The sequence below is a fragment of the Pezoporus wallicus genome, unplaced genomic scaffold (genome assembly GCF_028554395.1).
Source record: "Pezoporus wallicus isolate ANWC-B61680 ecotype Strahan unplaced genomic scaffold, APGP_CSIRO_Pwel_v1 contig_8473, whole genome shotgun sequence".
In the NCBI taxonomy this organism is placed as follows: Eukaryota; Metazoa; Chordata; class Aves; order Psittaciformes; family Psittacidae; genus Pezoporus; species Pezoporus wallicus.
In genome coordinates, this window is record NW_026635907.1 from 541,082 (window position 1) to 562,494 (window position 21,413).

Here is a 21,413-nt window from a genome sequence, read left to right on the forward strand (position 1 = left end):
GAGATTCTTCATCAGGGTGCATCTCCAATACTTCCAAATGGGAGAGAGGCACAGTTTACACTGTGTACACTCAAGCAATGTTCAGGGACTGAAAAGCACAAAATCTAGTTAGCTTGATTATTTTCAGGTAGGACAGTCCTGATACTCCTGATAACTTTGGTATGTCACAGAGCAGACTCTTCAAGTATTATCACTGTAGCTTCATGTCTTTTATATGTTAGAACCTAGACATTTTAAACTGCCTCATGAAGAATGGTCCCATACAGAGAGGACTACACTTAAGACTTAGGAGACAGATGTTAATTACTTCTTTTCAGCAAAAACCTTAGGTAAATTAATTCCTTTCTTCCTCACTCCTTACTGGGTTTACCTACATATGAAGTGTATAAATATCAATAATTAAGTGTTATGAAAAAATAAATTTAAATGTACCTTAAATAGAAAAGGGAGTGAATCCTCTATTAGCTATTCCTTATCACTGCCATTTTTCATTTGTCTTTCTTCTCTCTGGCCCTCTTTTTTTAAATACAAGTTGTTAGAAAAGTCTGTTCATATAAAAGACCAGATCTTTCAGAAAAATGGCCTAGCTCGTTTCTTTTAAGTAACTCATGCTTTTTATTCAGCTTTTTCCTTCTAATACTCATCCTGATTTACATTTTTCTTATTGTATGAGAATTAGCAGGATGCCAAAATCAGAATTAACATGGGTGATTGCTATATTTAGATGCCAATAAGGTGAAACATTTTCCCAGCACTTTGGTAAACAAATCTGTGTATAAAGACAAAAGAGAAAAAATACTAAATATTAAATAACCTTTTCAGGGAAGAGTAGTTCATCAAGCTATTTGTAGCTGAAACGTTTAACTACTGTTACAGACACATTAGACTAGTTAGTCGTTAGAAAGATTAAAAAAGAGCAAATATTACAAATTCAATTTGTCCACTGCAAATAATATTATTTTTTTTTCCTCCTTTTTTCTTCACCATGTAATTGCTGTTTTTTCTTTCTTATGTTAAGAACAGAGATGCCTGTCCAGGTTTTTATTCAGATACAAGGATAACCATTGATTTAGGTATTGGACATGGGTCATCTCTTCCACCCAGGGCAGCACCTGCATAGAGGTCCCTTAAGTCCTTAATTTAAATGGACTCTAGCCAGCATAAAATATACCTGAATAGAGATCAGTCCTTTTCTATCAGGGAAAGACTTCTTAATCTGAACCTAAAACCTTTTGAAAGTATTAAGTGGACTTCATCATGTTGTTTCAAAATGAATTCTCAGTGACTGAGTTGTCATTTTGCTGCACTGTTGTATTCTCACACTGGACAATTTTACTACTTTTAGTTCCAAAAACTTATACCAAGCTGGGATTCTTCAACATTTTTGCACCACCCGTAAAGAAAGAAAAGATAAATGAGTCTTTTTGAATATCACCAAATTTCACATAAACCTGAAACTCATTTCCTATCTGCTGTCACTGTGCAAAGGACAGTAACAAAATCCTGTACTTTTCTGCTGTGTATTTATCACTGCATGAGAAAAACTCTTGAGAACTGAGGAAAGATTAAGAGTAATTACACATATAAAGAGATTAGTAAAACTTACAGTGCATTTAAATAGAGAGAAGGTAAGTGTTACATCTTTGTTCACAGCCCAGGGAAGTCAACATAAATCTTGTCACTATCTTCAGCTGGCTTTGGAAGACTGACAGGTTAGCCACAGGTTCAGGTAGCGGAAAGGAAAATTAATCAAATAGCTTCTTAGACATTCAGTCAGACTCATCCAGCCACTCACATAATACTCAGGAGAAGACAGACATCTTTTCTATTTAGTTAACATGGAGTGTCATATTATTGATCCTTTAGATTATTCCTTTAGAAGAATTACTCTAAGAGTTTGTTTCTTTTTGCCTTCCTTTGAAAGTCTGATATTCCCAAGTGGGTAATGGTAATACATGTGCACGGTGTATTTTTATGCATTTTGCCATTACTGAATTGATTTTTGTAAAGAGCTGGCTTGGGAGCAACTGTGCACCAGTTTTGAAATGTAGAGTATTTATCAGAGATCCTGATATAGTTTATTTTTATACATTTCAAGACACTGGACAGTAGTAATCTCTACCTCACAATGGAATCTTCTTGACCATAATGTCGTTCGTAAGTTTTTTAGCTGTATCAACATGGTATTAAATGGGATTTACAGCAGCTTTGAGACTGGATGCTTGCAAGGCTAGTTGGTTTGCATTTCTCTTCTCTGGAGCCTTCTGGAAAACCACGTAGTCACTTTGTTCAACAGTACACACATCTGATCTCATTTAGGCTATTTTTTCCTAGGTAACTTTATCTGGTGACAAGGGTCAACAAGAAATTTTGGTACTTTCTTAATACTACTCCCATTTTAGAGGGCTTCAGTTTTTCCATGTTTTTTCATGAGCTCTGGCTATGCACTGAATGTCAGGGTCTAATATGGTTGGCCAGGAATAGATACAGAAAACAAACCAGGGAATTCCCTATGATTGATCCAATAGTTGCTGTAGAGCAAGAAATTCAGCAAATTGCTACTTAAATTCTTTTTTATTATTTATAAGATGGGATGTAGTGGAGGAATACGGATTGAATTCTTGGAACTATAAGATGATCCCTTTTGGCTGACTCTCTCATGGGATGAGAAGCCTTGCAGAATGGATAGACTGGAGTACTGGGCAATCATCAGTGGCGTGAATGTTAACCACAAATACCAGGTTCTTCATCTGGGGCAAAGTAATCCTGGACACAAGTATGGGAGAGGAATGGCTGGAGAGCAGCTCTGCAGAAAGGAATCTGGGGTGCTGGTTGACAATAAGCTCAATTCAAGCAAAGAGGACAAACTGCATCCTGTGATGGGTCCAACACAGTCAAGAAATTCATTTACAGTACTGACCTGTCTTTGAGAATTTAAACAGAGAAAATGTATCTATCTTCAGATACGGGGTAGACCTTCAGATACAGGTCTTCATATAGAAACCTGAATCTGTATGATCCATTTTACTGGTATGGCTAAGGATATTCCTTTTTGGAGGCTTTCATAGGAAACAAAGTAACAGGCATTGTCATTATACCATTCTGCTTTTGAAAATCTAGTCACCTGGTGAAGTTCCCATTTACATCTGACTAAATATGGCTTTATACAGGAATATAGAAATATACAAAGCATTAGAGATACAGTATGAGGCAAAAAGTAGTAGGCAAAATAACATGACAAGACCTGTCCTATACTTCAGTGACATAGGCAGTGTAATATGACACAGCTTTTGAGATGTAAAGAAAAAATGCCTCTTCTTTGCATAAGGAAAAAAAAAGAAAATCCTGACAAGATTTATCTGTTTAACCTGAATATATTGAGACAGAGAAAAGCATCGACAAAGAGGTGAAGTAATGAGAGTCTGCGAACAAGCAGGTGTGTGATCTGGGCTCCTCCACCTCAGTTATGCACAACATGTTCAGCTCTGACACGTGCACTAGCTGTTTACTGATATTGCACCAGATGACTCCACCACTTGTTTTCATGAAATTTGTTCAACTCAATTACTGTAGTCAGCCACTAGATAGTTTAAATTATGTATCATCTGTCTCTTATGCAAAGTTCTCACTTCATTGTTCAGATGCCAATTCATCTTACAGAAGAGAACATAAAAGACATCAGACAGCATTTATCAAACACCACAATTTTTAGGTCTGATGATGTACAAATTGGACTCCCATTCTGAGAGAGGAAAAGTAATCCTGGAGACAAGACTGCCCTGTGACTTGGGAGCTCGACATTCATTTCTTGGACCTTAATAATGGCTGATTTTATAGTTTGCATTTCAGGTTCTCCGAAGTATCTAAGGCCGTAATGCTACCTCAGTTCTTTTAGTTGAAAACTGATGAAAAGCAAAAGAATCTCAACTGCAAGATTAGAGAGACATACACATTACATACCCATTTAGCTTGTGGAAGATCAAATTTTAATGTAGATGAGTAGGTATCATAATAAAGGTGCAGCGACACCACAACAGGCTGGAATTTACTTACCTAGGTAAGATAAGTAGTTTAAGATGGGAATGTTCTTAAAAACAATACTGGTGTTGATACAGGCCTATATATCTTTCAGGAAATTTAGTTCATAATACTAAGTAGTATTTATTGTCAGGGCAGAAATAAGTTACTTTGCACAAATCATTTCCTTAGATGAATTACTTTTTCCCATTATTTAGATAATTCAGCATTGTAACGCATTATATTTATTCTTGCATGGGAGAATGGACACGCACAATTGTACTTGTTCTCACCACAGAAATGCCAGAATAGCAATAAACGGTAAGTTTTCTGCTCTCTGGAGGAATTAATTTTCTTGACTCCAGAAGAAAAGAAGTATCATAAACTACAAAGTATTTGTTGTCTTGGTATGAATTTTTCATGCCCTTGTATCACTGACCATGATGAATCTAGTGCAGGGAACAAGAGATCAATCACTAACAAGTGCCAGTGGAAGTGAGAAGCACAGCAGACGAAGTAATATCGATGTCGGAAGATCTGTCTGCTCCATGAAGCACTGACTCATCTTTCACCAAACTCTCTAACATGGCGATACCATTTTGAAACAGTTGAGTTAACTTGCTCCAGTGAAACTATGATTATCAAGTACCTGTCTGGTAAGAATCCTCTACCTGAATGCAAGCAAAGTCCCACTATCACCTAGCTACAATCCTACATTTCTGGAAAACTTAGCTACCTTGTGATTAAAAATGTTCCCTACAGTGATGTAGATTGTGATGAGGTAAGCATTCACAGTTTCCCTTCCGTTTGATGAGATAGACACTAATTTTACTGATTGCTTAGTTTACCAACATGTATTACAGATTCTCTTTTGTTGAATCATTATGTCTAGTTGTAACACCTTTATGGAATTGAGCAAAAAAGGAGAGGGGCCATGCTTGACTTCATGCTCACCAACAGGGAAGGACTTATTGGAAATGTGATGCTCCAGGGCAGCCTTGGTTGCAGCGATCATGAGATAGTCAAATTCGAGATCCGCAGGACAGTGAGAAGAGTGTGCAGCAAGCTCACTGCTCTGGACTTCAAAAGAGCAGACTTTGGCCTCTTCAGGAACCTGCTTAGTAAGGTTCCATGGGACAAAGCCCTAGAGGGCAGGGGGACCCAAGACTCTTGGTTGATAATGAAAGATCACCTGCTACAAGCTCAGGAGTGTTGCATCCCACCTAGAAGGAAGTGCAGCAGGAGGGCCAGGTGACTTCCTTGGATGGATAAGGAGCTCCTGAGAAAAATTCAATTGAAAAAAGAGGCTTATAAAAGGTGGAAGCAAGGACAGGAGGCCTGTGAAGAATACAGGGATGTTATCCGAGAAGCTAGGGACCAGGTTAGGAAAGCTAAGGCCCACTTAGAAGAAAACTGCCCTAGGGATGTTAAGGATAACAAGAAAGGATTCTATTGGCACACCGCAAATAAAAGACAGCCCTCTCCAGAAGCTATCAGGACAACTGGCTACACAGGATTTGGAGAAGGCTAAGGTTCTAAATGACTTCCTTGCCTCAATCTTCACTGGCAAATGCTCTGACCACAACACCCAAGTCTTGGAAGGCAGACACAGTGACTGTGAGAATGAAGACTGTAGGCCCACTGTAGGAGAGGATCTGGTCTGAGACCATCTTAAGAACCTGAACGTACACAACTCCATTGCACCTGATGAAATACATCCCTGAGTCCTGAAGGAGCGGACAAATGAAATTGCTAAGCCACTGTCCATCATATTTGAAAAATCATGGCAGTCAGGTGAAGTTCCCGATGACTGGAAAAAGGGAAATATAACCCCCATTTTCAAGAAGGGGAAAATGGATGACCCAGGGAATTACAGACCAGTCAGTCTCACCTCTGTGCCTGGCAAAATCTTGGAGCAGATTCTCCTGAATGGCATGCTAAGGCACATGAAAATCAACAAGGTGGTTGGTGACAGCCAGTATGGCTTCACTAAGGGGAAATCCTGCCTGACCAATTTGGTGGCCTTCTATGATAGGGCTACAGAACTGATGGACAGGGGTGGAGCAGCTGACATCATCTACCTGGACTTGTACAAAGCGGTCGACATTTTCCCACATGACATCCTTGTCTCTAAATTGGAGAAGCATGAATTTGATAGGTGGACCACTCGGTGGATAAAGAACTGGCTGGATCGCCTAACGCAAAGTGTTTTTGTCAATGGCTCAATGTCCGGCTGGAGACCAGTAACGAGTGGTGTCCCTCAGGGATCGGTGTTGGGACCGGTCTTGTTCAACATCTTTGTCGCTGACATGGACAGTGGGATTGAGTGCTCCCTCAGCAAGTTTGCTGATGACACCAAACTGTGTGGTTCAGTTGATACGCTGGAGGGAAGGAATGCCATCCAGAGGGACCTTGGCACGCTTGTGAGGTGGGCTGACACCAACCTCATAAAGTTTAACCATGCCAAGTGCAAGGTCCTACAACTGGGTCAGGGCAATCCCAGGCACAGCTACAGGCTGGCCAGAGAAGAGATTCAGAGCAGCCCAGCAGAGAAGGACTCGGGGGTGTTGGTTGAGGAGAAAATGAACATGAGCCGGCTTCAGCGTGCGCTTGCAGCCCAGAAAGCCAACCATATCCTGGGCTTCATCAAAAAGAGCGTGACCAGCAGGTCGAAGGAGGTGATCCTGCCCCTTTGCTCTCAAGCGACCTCACTTGGAGTATTGTGTACAGTTATGGTCCTAAAAAGGACACAGAAGTATTGTAACAAGTCCAAAGGAAGGCCACAAGGATGATCAGGGGACTGGAGCACCTCCTGTATGAAGACAGGCTAAGACAGTTGGGGCTGTTCAGCCTGGAGGGAGTGGAGACCTTCAGAGCAGCATTCCAATATCTGAAGAGGCCTATAAGGATGCTGGAGATGGACTATTCATTAGGGACTGTAGTGATAGGACAAGGGGTAACAGGTTAAAACTTAACCAGGGTAAGTTTAGATTGGATATAAGGAGGAAATTCTTTACTGTGAGGGTGGTGAGGCACTGGAATGGGTTGCCCAGGGAAGCTGTGAATACTCCATCTCTGGTGGTGTTCAAGGCCAGGTTGGACAGAGCCTTGGGTGAGATGGTTTAGTGTGAGGTGTCCCTGCCCATGGCAGGGGGTTGGAACTACATGATCTTAAGGTCCTTTCCAACCCTAACCATTCTATGATTCTATGATTCTGTGATTCTATATGAAGATCTCTCAGATTCCCTCCCCTAAACAAGTGTATCATAAGCATAGGATCATTTAAGTTATCCTTTGTTATTACAAAGCAGGGTGTGAATTCTCCACCCCTGGCGATGTTCAAGGCCACGTTGGACACAACCTTAGGTGGCATGCTTCAGTGCGAGGTGTCCCTGCCCATGGCAGGGGTTTGGAACCAGATGATCTTAAGTTCCTTTCCACCCCTAACTATTCTATGATTCTATGATTCTATGATTCTATGAGATGACCAGAGCTGCAGTATGAAGGCAGAACTGCTGTCCTGCTCTAACGTCTGTCCTGCATGGACCAAAATTGCCTGGGAGACTGATGCTGACCCATTCCACCACCTCTGTTGTGCTGCAGTGTGTCTGCGTTCTGCCTGTGGGTGCTACTGGCTCAGAGTCACTGAGCTGCAATAGATTAGCTGAATGAAATGGTCTTAGACTTTAAAAGCAGCTTGGCTCCCCAGACTGACTTTCAAATACCATACCATGGAGATGTCTTGTTTTAAACGTAGCTGGCAGTTTTAAGTACAATGCTGGTGGATTGTTCACTCTCACTCCACTCCCCAGGTGTATGGTAGGGAGGATCAGGAAAAATGTAGATTTCCATGGGGTGATATAAGACCAGTTTAATAATGGAAATTACAATTAAATCTAACAGTAACAATAATAATGTATTCATAGAATCCGAGACTGGTTTGGGTTGGAAGGGACCTTAAATCTCACCCAGTTCCAATCCCTGCAATGGGCAGACACCTTCCACTAGACCAAGTTGTTCCAAGCCCTGTCCAGCCTGGCCTTGAACACTGCCAGGGATGGGGCAGCCACAGCTTCTCTGGGCACCCTGTGCCAGCGCCTCAGCCCCCTCACAGGGAAGGAAAACAACAACAACGATAAAAGGAAATAGAGAGAAAAGCAGAAATGTTGCCCACCCCCACCCCCCACCCCCCCCCCCACTTTCCCCGGGGGGTATACATAAACACAAGTGATGCACAATGCAATTGCTCACCACCCGCCAACCGATGTCCAGACTGACTCAAGCAGTGATCTAGCCCTTCTGGATAACTCCTGCCAGTTTCTGTCCTGGGTATGATGTGCTGTGGTATTGAATACCCCTTTGGCTAGTCTGGGTCAGGTGTCCTGTCTCTGCTTCCTCCTGGCTTCTTGTGCCCCTCCTCACTGGAAGAGCATGAGAGACTGGACAGTCCTTGATCAGAGTAAGTGCTACTTTTTCCCTTAGGAGAAGGGAGTCAGCAAGTGGCTGGGTGGGTGTTTAGCTGTTGGCTGGAGTCAGTCCACCATAACTGCTTACACAAAGACTTTTGTCTTAAACTTCAGAAACTTTTGTGCAACCCAGCAACATTGATCCTGTTAGCTATTCTCCTCCTTAAAATATCAAACCTGAAACACGCCAGACGTTCTTTGCCCTTTGAATTATAAATTGCTATAGTATTTCCTGGACACATGACTATTTGATATTATGAAACCTACATAAATTACCCAAGTAATTCCTATGTATTTCTTCCTCTCTGTTCCATCCCATTTAACCACACACTTTAACCATTTTAATGCAGATATTCGAGAGGGTAGAGCAGAAAAGAAGAATCAAGGCGTTCTATGGTCATTTCAATGAGATAGTGAGGAAGAAATGCATATTTATTTTCTCAGCTGCATAATTTTTCCCCGTTTTTCCCCTCTCCACATATTCCAGTGTGAGTGGCTTCTCTCCATTAAGAATCATTCATTGGATGGAACTCTCAGTACAAGAAAAAAAGTGCTGTGTTCCTTCTGCTCTACTGCTAAGGTCAAGCAAAGAGTCTGCGTTAAGCTGCCAGTTCTCTTTGTGATATGAGGCAGCACAGAACACAAACTGCATTTCTATTATCTCTTCAGCTCTTCTTTTAAACACCACAATGCTGACAGTAATCACTGAGCTGAACAGATACGACACAGAAGGCACTGAGGGAACAAATAAGGCCCATCCTATCTTGGTTTTCCAGTGCTGAAGTAAACAAACATAGAATCATCAAATCATAGATGTATTTAGTTACCAGTTTAGCTAGAGATGGTTCTGAAAATAGGTGAGTTTTTAACACTGTGCCACTGTGGGAAACTCATCACGTTAAACATCCTGAAATTAATGTACATCAAGAAATAAATAAGAAAAAATATATTAAAAAAAATCAAATGGAAACAGAAAAAACTATTTCACAATAGATTATCAATTTAAGCCCTTCAACACTGCCATATTCCTGGTAAAATATTTCATTAGTGGGAAATACACTTAAAGTGAGTATGAGAAAGATAAAAAGCATTCTGAAAGATAGCACGGGCTCCACACACAGCACTAACATAAACAGCTGGTATTTTACATTGCACACATCCCTCACAAATTCTACCATATGCTTGAAGAGAGAGCCTGCAAGAAAAAAAGAGAAAAAAAGTAGGAGGAAGGAGATAGAACTCAGAAGCAAGTAACTCTATCACCAAACTGCTAATGACTTTTTAGCAACCTGTGATGCACTAAACCTGAAAAGAACTATTCATTGTATTTATCTCCTGCATTGAACTTGAACTGTGAGCCAGGGAAACCTTTGATTCCCTCAGGAATTTCATCAGGGTGCAAGCTGGTATTCTGTCTACCTAGGTCATTTCCTGAGCAATCATGTCTACTACAGCCTATCTAATCTGTTCTCAATCCACGTCCTGCTATTTGTTGTGACTAAATTAACATCAGCGGTGCCAAAGATATTCCCATGAGTTCCAACCCTGTGAAGTATTCACTGCCTGCAATTTTTAACAACTTCATTTGAGATACTCAGAGTCAGGAAGGGAACTGTTAAAAATATCTTGGAACAAAAATTTCAACTTCTACATTTTTCCTGCTTACAGACAAGCAGAAATATACTTAATTCACAAGCTTATTCAAGTCTTTGAATTACACCACTCTAAATTATCCCAACACACAAAACTGACCTAACCAATATCTGAAACTTAACATACTAATACCCATCCAGTGATGGGTACAGTGATGCTTTAGAAATATATGATGCAGCTTTGCAAATCAGTTTGATCCATAGCTCTTTGGCTTTCAATCACCAAATACTTCTGTTCTTTAAAGGCACTGTCACTGTCAATCAGTAGAAGTGGTTATCTCAACTGGGTTTTGCAGCGCTTTCTATAATTCTTTGAATAATATGTTGGCACTAGCAACTATTTTCTGTTAAGTGTGTGATACTTTACATTTAAATAAGTCTTACATGACCATGTTTCAATGACATGTGTATTTAAATCTGTTTATAGTCACTGACATTTTGTTTTGGTTTTTCCTCCTACTGCCATTTGTCCACATTTGATTATAGGAAGGTAGCTGTTTAGAGGCAAGTGTGATGAGCAGTAGAAGTTAGGGAATGAGAGTGAAGGTAACAGCTGAGTCACAAAGAATAAGAGAAAACACATAGAAACAAATAAATTTTTGTTTTGCATCTTGACATTTTTCCCAGATGGAGCAAAAACAGAACTTTTTTTTTTTTTTTTCCCCTCCTGCTACTGAGTGGAATATATCTCTAGTACCACTGTAATTCATTATTTTATTTGAGATTTTGGTGTGTGGATGGATCTAATTCTTTACATTTTGACAAAAGCTGGGCCTCCCACTGATTTCAGTAGGTGCTAGATATTGCTATAGCAGGGGCCCACAAACTCCTCTGAGTCCTGGCAGACTGTCAGAACTTCACAAAGAAGAAGCACTGCTTTGCTAGCACCCCATAAATTTATATTAATGTTAGATTTACACAGCCTTGTCTATATGGCTGAACAAGCTTTTACAGCACATGAAGTGCTGGGGAAAAAGAGCCAAGAAGATTTGTGCTGCTGTCTCTCCAGCTTCCTTTTCTAGAAAGCCAGTGAGAGAGAATCATGGGACAGTAAGTCACGGAGGCAGCAGAAAGATACAGTCGCACGACTTCTGCGTACTTTTTGGCCACCAGCACCTGCAAAAGATTTTGGGGTATAACCATGGCCCAGGAGCATCTAGTAGGATAAGCATAATAAAAAGACAGAGTCTGAAACCAATGTTCTTTGAGCACAGGAACTGCTACGCATCCTCTCAATCCTTTTCCATTGCTTTTACCCATCTTTGCCAAGGTTTTATGTTTCCTCAGTCTTTTCCCTATGCCTCTTTTTTCTTCTGATTTCTTGTTCGCTGCTCTTAGTTGTCCACCTCTGTTAGATTTCCCCCTCTCACTGCTCTGTTTGTTCCTTCTGTATCTTCTGGCTTGTTTTTTTTCTGAAACACTTGTCCACCCTCAAATATCACAATTGTTATTTTGAGCATTTAACCTGAAAAAAAGTGGAAGCCTATGATTTGCTTCTTCCTGTTGTGTCAGACATTTAATTACTTTCAAATATCTTCGTCAATTTTCATGGAGGAAAATTTTTTTAAATGGGTCTTTCAGCTTCCACTGTAAAAACAGATCAGTTAACAGATAAACACTGAGACAAGAGACTACGATGAAAACTCACAGCTATTATTAAGACACTGGAAAATCCATTGAAACTGCTGTAAGTGAAAGAAAAGCATAGGAAACCAGGTTTCTGTAGCTCATGACAGGGCTCCTTGATGACTATAATACATTGCTCTTTCTTCTCCTCTACTCCCAGTAGAGAAACAAAGTGTTTCTAGAGCATATCTACAAATATAAGGAGACCTCCTGAGGCCCAGAAATGCATTCTCTGGCTGTATGCAGTGGCATATAGCATATGAAGCAGACCTCTGGTATAGTGTGTGCTATGAGTGAACAAATGACCCTGTCACCAAGTAAAATTATTCACTGTGTAGAAAATGTGTAATGGTTACTTTGTATTTAAATTGAGAAAGGAACATGATTTCTATTTAAGAAAGTTCCAGACAAGATTTTAGAGAAAGGCAAACTTTACAGCCTGCATGGCATTCTGGCATATTTAGGAAGGCAGAGGTCTGCTGATTTGAAACAGTCAAGAATTTTACAACACTTGGGTTTGGTTTTGAACAATCTGAGTGAAAATCTGAAACAATGGTATGTATTTTGCAAGCTGCTAAAGAGACATTTCTGTAAAGACACTGCAGATCCTGTTCAGAAAGCAACAGTTCAGTTTAACACAAAAAACTGTCATGCGGGTCGCAGGCTAGCAAAGTCAGTAAAGAAATCACAGGGTCTGGCATATGAATTTTAGCTAGGGCTCCTTAATTTTGTGCATGTGAAAATGCACAAGAACTTCAAAATTAGAAAATGCGTAGCACTTCAGTGAGACTGCAAGGAAAGAAATTGAACAACAGCTCTTCTCATGACTGTAGTCAGTGTGAGCTAAAGAAATACATGCATCCATCTCTCAGCATATTACAGCTTTTACTTTGTAAGATCTTATGAAATTAACTTTTAAAACTTGCAACAACTTGTGGGTCCATCCTTGAGACTCTGAAATAACTAGTTTAGTTCTTGGTTTTTATCTGAATGAAAAGCTAAACCACTGCTTTACAACAGGTAAATGACTTGAGAACATATGTCTTTCGGAGGCCAGAATAACAACAACTGCCCAACTTGGCAACCCCTGACATAGTCTTTTTGTGTACACACAGAGACCCAGACACCGTTTCTTCTGGATGTTTTCCACACAACTTGAAACAAAGCTGGTTCTAGCCTGTGTCTCCACTGGGATTCAGTCAGTGAAACAGTGACCCTGTCCAATGCTTTGGTAACACTCGGTACCTGTCAGTGGAGCTGTGTGAGCATCATGAGTCTTCTAGCCTCTAGGAAAGCAAATCAGAAAGGCTTACAAGTATAAAGGGAGAATAGCTAAAGCCAATGAACAAATCAAGTGGAAAAGAAATGGAAGGAAGCAAAATGGAAAGTATGGAAGGAGAAGAGATGAAAGCAACAGCGAGGGGGGGGAATCTTTCCTAATTGTGCTTTCAAGAATGACCCTAATGGATTTAATCTCATCCAAATTCTAGTAGATAGCAGTGCCACAAATGCTGCAGATGTCTTAGCTTAGCAGCAGGGATGGCTTGGAAAGCAAACAGTTCCTATGGCTGCCTCAACAGATTGTTTACAGCAAAGATACCGACAGTGTCCAGTCATTGTCATGAAACAGTGCTTGTTCCCTTACTTGAGACTTCAATCTGGGCATTTCAAATGACAGATTTGTGTGTGGTTGAAAATAGGAGGGTCCTTGATAGTTGAATTCCTGTCATTAAGGAACAGCCTAGACAGTGTCTTGACTCTTAATAGCAAGCAGTATGAATGGGAAAAGTTGAGCCGTATACATCAGTGAAAACTACACTGTGTAAGTGAAGCCCCCCTGCAGTAAGTCACACCATGAAAATCATGTTCACTGATATAATCTTCCATGAGTTCTGATCTCTACACATCATTGTTCATTCAGAAGATGTTTCGAGGAAGGTCCCAAACCAGTGAATCCCGTTTCCATCAGCAGAACAGAGAACAGGTTTTTCGCAAGTGGTGAGCCAATAGATCTACTGACCTTCCATCTGCACCACTACCCAACACATACATTAGGTGTCCATTACTGCTAGGGTGCCACCTCAGCATGTTTCCAGTTATACGGGAGCCTTTACTCTCTTAAGGATGCAGTTTAGCATGGGGCTAAATTGACTTTTTTAAATGACATAAAAGACTTTCTGGTACACAACAGATAAGTGCATTCTTGAGACATGCCTTAGGATCTCTTTTAAGTAGTCTGAACAAAAAGAAAGATATTGGCTACACACATTATTAATGGCATATCAGCCACAAGGCCTGGTGACTTTTAGCACATTTCTCAGTTTTGAAGATGACAATATTACTTTACTATTAGCGAGCTGGAAGACTGTAACTGCTTTTTCTGTTCAGGAATATTTGCTCATTAATGCTCCATCTCTATAATGTAGTTTTCTATCTTGAAGCCAATTAGATTAATAAAACTTTCACCAACCTGTTCCTTTCAAAGACTATTCTACAATCTTCTCTATCTTTCTTCTGGACAAATGGTTAAGGATATATACTGCTCTTATTGACCAAAGGTCTGAAGATCTCATACACTTTAATTCACTGATTACTCTCCGTTAAGAATTCTGACCCCTTTTCTCCTCAAATTTCGGAAAACATGCTTTCTTTTCCTGATATTCATTACCTTCAAATATGGTGAATTTCCTGAAGTGGCACAGACTGTCAACATCCCACTTACTAGCCTTTTCCAAGTGGGTGATCATCATCTGGATGTTATGATGAAAGAAGCTGGACAGATCAACCTATTCACATTACAGCTGCATCCAAACCCTTTTACATTAAATCACTATACATATATATATATATATATATATATATATATATATATATATATGCAAGTTTCACGATAAAGAGTCACAGACTACTACTGGGTGACAGAGCTATTTGAATATAGCTGTGGTCATTTGCCATCATAAATCAGATTGAGTCAGCCCTTTTATCATCTCTGTTGATCTTTTCTGAACTCTCTCCTATTTATTAGATGGCTTCTGGTGTTGAAGAAACCAGAACTGCAGGCAGCTTTCTCAGTGGCCAACTGGTATCTCACATGCAGAAACCATCCTATTAAATGCAGGAGCTCTAATTGAACCCCCCGCCCCTCCAGCCATTGAATTATGTGATCTAGCAAAATAATGAAAACATGTTTAACTCATTTGCCCAATGCAAATAATTCTGGCCCCACGGTCTGCCCATAGTCAAGAAAATTAATGAATAAGCAACGTGTTTAATCCTTTCAAGTGGATAGCAAACACACTTGAAGATAAATGAGAAATATTGAATACAGGTCCAGAATTATTTGAATCATCAGCTTCAGTGGTCACAACCCAACCCGGCAAAATACTTCCAAAATAGGATAACACCTATGGAAATGCAGAATTCAGGTCATCACTAGATATACGATAGCACGGGTGACAGTGCTAAGGGAATGTGCAAGTACCTTAAGGGTTAGTGTGGATATTTCTCTCTTTGTGACCTCTGTGAACTATACCTGAACAAAAGAATTCATTATTCTCAGAGGAGCCAAAAAGGACTGTCAAGAGGAAATCAGTAAGCAGTATTGCTTTTAGTAAGACCACTGATAGAATAGCATGCAAATTTTTGAAAATCATATTCAGAAAATGATATGGAAATACCAGGGCATTCAAATTAAGGATGCAAAATATTCTCAGCAAGAAGATAAACTTCTACAAGTGAGGTTTCAGATGCTCAATGCATTGAACATAAATAAGGTCAAGGTGTGAACTAAAGACTGTCTATAGGTATTAACTTATGGGAAACTAAGAGAATAGAGCTTTTCGAAGTTGTTAATAAAGAAGAGATAAGATAAAATTGCTAGAAGTTTGTAACTACACACAGTCGAGCTTGAAACAAATTCAGTAACCTAGCTGTGAAGAAAACTGAAAAGTAACAACAGTTTTATTATCAAAGATCACAAATATATTAAAAATACATTGTTCAGCCTGGAGAACAGAAGGCTTCAGGGAGACCTTATTGTGGCCTTCCAGTTCCTAAAAGGGGCCTGTAAGAAAGATGGGAAAAGACTTTTTATCAGGGCCTGTTGCAACAGGACAAGGGGTGACGGCTTTAAACTAAAAAACAGGAGATTCAGGCTGGATGTGAGGAAAAAGTTCTTTACAATGAGGGTGGCAGAACACTGCACAGGTTGCCCAGAGACGTGGTGGATGCCCCATCCCTGGAGACATTCAAGGCCAAGCTGATGTGGTTCTGAGTAACCTGATCTAGCTGAAGGTGTCCCTGATAAAAAAAAAAGTCAATCAATAACCAAACCAGACTGAGAAATACAGTTCACTTCTCTACAATACTCCTCCTCTAACAACCCTAAGAGAATCTGTTCTTGATTTGACAATCCCTTCAATATTTTTAGGGTTGCAACAAATAAACTGGCAATCAAATCAGTCTGAGAAATAAATCTTGAAAAATGCACATTTCCTCTAAGACAAAACCAAACTTACTAGCAACAAATACTTATTAATTTTTTAATTTTAGTAATCCCTCTTCTTATCTGAAATGCAACAGGTGGCATTAAATTTACTTTGCATCTATGATATACTCATTCTATAGTTAACCATGTAATTCCATTTACCAAGAAGAGTAGGTATCTTTGCCCATAAACAAATCTAATTGAACTAGCATTAGGGGAAAAAAAAAACAAACAATGAAACAAGAACAGCATTTTCATTTGGCTAAGAAAAGTTAGATTACAGTGCAATCTGTTCAGCATTTGAAGGATGTCTAGGTAGTAACAATTTTTTATTAAACAGATAGTGTCTGTTTTTATTCACCTGTACAGGTACATCTATTTTTTCTTTTTGGTAGCTACTGCACAACCCCTCAGCTAATTATTGCTAATGTTTCAAGAATATGCAGCAGTTAATTATTGTTATTAGTGTAATTAGTTTGCTAAATATATGCCAGCATCGCATGGTCTCAGGGTTTAGAGGGTCTTTTGCATGTATTTTTGTAACACTGAAAAATAAAGCTAAACCCAGAGGTCTGAGCTGCAACATATTTGAGACCATGAAAGTGCTTGGTTAACTGTCCTGATGCAGATCTCTGAAGGTATTTATAAGGTATATACGCAAAAACTCTTTCAAAACTAGTAAGACTCTTAGGGCTTAAAACCTACATAAGGCAACCTGAAGTAGGTGTGAACAGTACTGTCTGAGTTCCTGGAACTTCTGAGCCTACCTGAAACCTCTGATTGAACCAAAGACTGAATGTCAAAATCTTAGAAATGTGTAATTCCAGTTAGGATTATATTCAAATGAGAGTCAGCAGAAATTTCCTTTTAAGTCATTTCAGTTTAATTCCTGGTTCTAGCCTAGTTTTGGCCTGTACTTGCAGGAGAGTGTATAGCTCTTCTTGATGTCTGACACAATCTACACAAAGTAATAAATTAGCATATTGCTCTGCAAGCAAAAATAGCTTATTTTCAGAAGCCTTAGAAGGGATAACTCATTTTAAGGAATCTAAGTTGGGGCTGTTCAGCCTGGAGAAGAGAAGGCTGTGTGGAGACCTCATAGCAGCCTTCCAGTATCCGAAGGGGGGCTATAGGGATGCTGGAGATGGACTATTCATTAGGGACTGTAGTGATAGGACCAGGGATAATGGGTTAAAACTTAAACAGGGGAAGTTTAAATTGGATATAAGGAAGAAATTCTTTACTGTGAGGGTTGTGAGGCACTGGAATAGGTTGCCCAAGGAAGCTGTGAATGCTTCATCCCTGGAGGTGTTCAAGGCCAGGTTGGACAGAGCCTTGGGTGAGATGGTTTAGCATGAGGTGTCCCTGCCCATGGCAGGAATGTTGGAACTTGATGATCTTAAGGTCCTTTCCAACTCTAACTATTCTATGATTCTGTGATTACAATACAGAAATCAACTGCTAGAAATGCATACAGCTTTGCACATTCAGTTAAACTGAACTCTGTTTTTGGGGTGGTGCTTTTTCCCCCTATCAAATAGTGGCCGAGATTTATTTTTTTGCCACTGATTATGAAATGTGGGGACCCTAAAGTCCCCTAAACTATTTGCAGTTTAAACATCATTACTCTGAATGTGGTGGGTTATCACGCTTGGATATGGTGACTGTCTTCTATTACCAATTCTTACGAAATTTCTACTACACCAAATAGTCCAAATAACAGGAGGTTGGCTGTCCTCTTGCCATCTCAGAGAACAGAACTCAAGAGACAAAAGAGAGCAAATATTCTATAAGCAGCAACATCAAAAGAACATCCACCTTTGCTGTCCTCTTCCTCGTTCCTCCTCACACATATGGTCACAACACTTAGCCCCTTGTAATGAGCACATAATTTTGAGTGCAAAGACCTCCATACATAGAGTCTGAAGTTGAACAGTGAGAAAAGCACAAGAGGGTGGGAAACAAAGGATCAAATTGCCCACGTGATCTCTAAAAGTGAACTATGTCCAGGGCAAAAGAAATATTTTAATATTTCTGCAGCCTGTTTCCTAAAAAAAACTCCAAATCTGAATTATTTAGTATTGAACAAAATGAGGCTTTCATCAGAGAGAGGTTTCCCACTCAGCAACTCACCACAGATGCTAAAGCTTTTATCATGACAAAAAGCAAAGAAAGTGAGAAAAGAAGGGGAAAGAAGCCAAGATGTTATCAATATATCATTCCATATATCACTTATCTGCCGAAGTATAAACTGGTAATTGAACTTCTGGGATTTTTTAATCTCTGATCTTTATTCTACAGAATACTTTCAATTCTGAAACTTCTTTGATGGTTAAAATCATGACTTACTCAACAGAGTGAATCTAGGTCATTAGAGGAAAGCAGAGCTCATCTTGGAGAGTGAAAGTAGTCACTCAGGCCTTTTTCTGCTTTTAATCCAGTGTAAATTAATTCTGCCTACACAACAGTATGCATGATTTATGGACTGACATCACTTTTTCCTTATCTCTAACAGAATTCTATCAGTTGGACCATATCTCATGATTCTACTGAAATATTCTGTGTCCTTTCCATGCTGGAAGTTCATAGCCAGTAAATTATGAATGGCTCATCTCCCTTCTTCTGTATTTTTAATTCCCAGTTGCCATTTTTTCCCCCAGAAACTTCACTTTTGTGAAAAGAACAGGTTTTCACACTCCCATTAAATGTCCTAACTACCCACTTTGTCCTGTTTTCATTTCTCTAGACCACACAGACACCCAGTTCTTGAATACTCATGTGGTTCTCAGGCTTGGAGGTGTATCACTACCTTGTATTACAGATTTGAAGGCTTTATTCTCATGAAATCAACAGCTAATGTTTTCTGAATGGTAAGATTTGAATAAGCATCATTTGTGCTTTAAAACTCTAACAATAAATGGGAACTCTAAACATTTCTCAGTGTATATGTAAAATTTGGCTTTTATGATTAAGTTTTACTATGATTATGGTATAGTTTGTAGTATCCTTTGTTTCGGTCAGTGAGTATTCAAAATTACACCGTTCTCACAATAATATCCTTAGGAAAAATTGCTGTCATCTTTTGGAAGCACTCAGGGGAAGGAAAATTAGAAAAAAAAGGAGACATTTTACTGAAAATTCCAGCTGATAAATCCTGGATACCTGCTTTACCATTGAAAATTGAAGAAAGTTACTCTGAGAAAACCAGTGTTTTCTTCTTTCCCATTTTATACAGTGATCATAGCATAACATCTGGCCAAGATTTGTTTGCTTGGTTAAGCAATACTAATGAGAAATAGCCTTTATTGACAGATGTGCCACTGAAGTTGAAGCCAAACATAACAAGAAAACAGATACAGAAAGGAAATTATATCCACTCCAAGTAATTAGTTTTTTTCTGCATCTATACCTTGTCTTGCTGTTTGAATGGGAAATAAACTTGTTTGAGCTACATAATTACTACAGTTTAGTTTCACAGCTTACTTATCCTGCAATTTCTTTTCAATCTAGCCTCGATATACTGTATTATCCTTTTTCTGTTGTCTGTTTTCTTCTTCCCTTTTTCTTTTGAATTTACACAAGATGTAATCAAATGCTTGTTGCGTGGACAGCTCAATACACTGGCTTTTAAGACAAACACTGCGCGTTCAGCAAAGTCTTTTCAAGAACAGAGAATGCTATTGTCAGTGAGAATAAATCAAAGGTGATAATATCTGGGAAAAAGAAAACATTGTCTGGAGAAAATAATGACTCCTCTGAAGAGATACCATTGTCAGACACTAGCATATCTTACCAGCGCTGTACGGTGTTATTAAAATATGCTGCAAATCTACCTTATCACCTGGAGTGAGACTCTGACAGGCATTCTGTAACTGTCTGGGAAGGAGAGGAGACTAACACCAGCTAAGCCACAATGACACTCAGCAAAAAACTCAAAAGGAGATACGGGGAAGGGAGGAGAGTCACTGGGTGCATCCCCCAACTCTGCACTATACAGCTGACTTACTTTGCAGTTAGTTCCATTCCTGCCTGAGCACAAGGACAGGCAGGCCAACAAGTTACATCCACAGTGTTCATCACACCATCACCCCTCACCAAGTGTCAGAGGGATATGACTGCTTGCTGCTAAACTAACAGCAGCAAGCTCCTCAGTGGAGCCAAGGTTAGTTTTACAGAACCATCTGATTAAAAAGGCTTATAACATTTCAGTCTGCAGCAGATTAAGCTGACTCACTGTCCCAGTCATGAACTGTTATAAAACAAGTCTTTCATCCAAGCCATGTACAAGAGAAAGAGGAATGAAACCCCTCATTAAACAATGTTCTTTTTCTGTGAACTTTAGACTCCCAATTCACCCCTCCTCCCCAGATATGCTGTTGGTGAAACTTACCGCTTTTGCCAACTCCCCCTGCTCCTAGCATCACCACCTTGTACTCTCTGGAGCCTGCTGAAGAATTGCTGGAGGAGCTGATCATTTCGTTTTCTAGCTCCATCTTGCACGAGGCAGAAGAAGGGAGCAAAAGGGAAGAAAAAGCAACTGGCAGGTGCTTTCTCTGATCTTAAACAACTATAAAAGCTGCGTTAGAGGAAAAAAAAAGGCAGCAGAAAGGAAAGGTATAATGCAAGAGGTACGATTTATCAGTCTCGCACTCGCTGCTGTGCCTGTGTAGCTGGAGAAGGTCTCATAGCAACCACTTTAACAGCTTCCAATAAAAATCTCTCTCTGCCCCCTCCCAGCTCCGTATCATTCTCTCTGTTTCTCTTCCTGGACAGAAGCAGTTTTGTGAGACTCAAGAGCCCTGGTACCTCGGGGTGTTGCTGTGTCATTGGAATCAAATTGAGCAGACCCTCCAGGAAAAGAAACTGGATCAAATTACTTAATTATGATGCTTGTTATTCCATGTAGCACTTGTTCAAATCTTAAACAATAACAAAACAGAGCAGGCAACCTTCTTGTCACCTTGGAGTTTAATATTCATGCTATATTCATCAAGTTTGCTAGATTTACATTAGATATGAAATAAGCAGTAGCTTTCAAGAGCCTTTGTTCCTCATGAAGCTTACTTTAAAGCACAGAAGTTTTTTAAGGTTAGTTTTGCCCCCACATCAATTCTGTTTTAGTTCAGTTTGCAACCATTACTTGCAGAAATAAGCCAGGTATTTTTT

The 21,413-nt window shown here is 39.7% G+C and overlaps 1 protein-coding gene across 1 annotated transcript in view; it reads right to left on the reverse strand.

The window, feature by feature from the left end:
* Positions 1-21,003, reverse strand: part of RIT2 (Ras like without CAAX 2) — a 178,911-nt gene extending 157,908 nt beyond the window's left edge. Inside the window, exon 1 of the mRNA XM_057398574.1 lies at positions 20,638-21,003. Coding sequence (XP_057254557.1) covers positions 20,638-20,740 — 103 coding nt within the window. The 5' untranslated portion in view covers positions 20,741-21,003. The remainder of the gene's footprint in view (positions 1-20,637) is intronic.
* Positions 21,004-21,413: the final 410 nt, after the last annotated feature.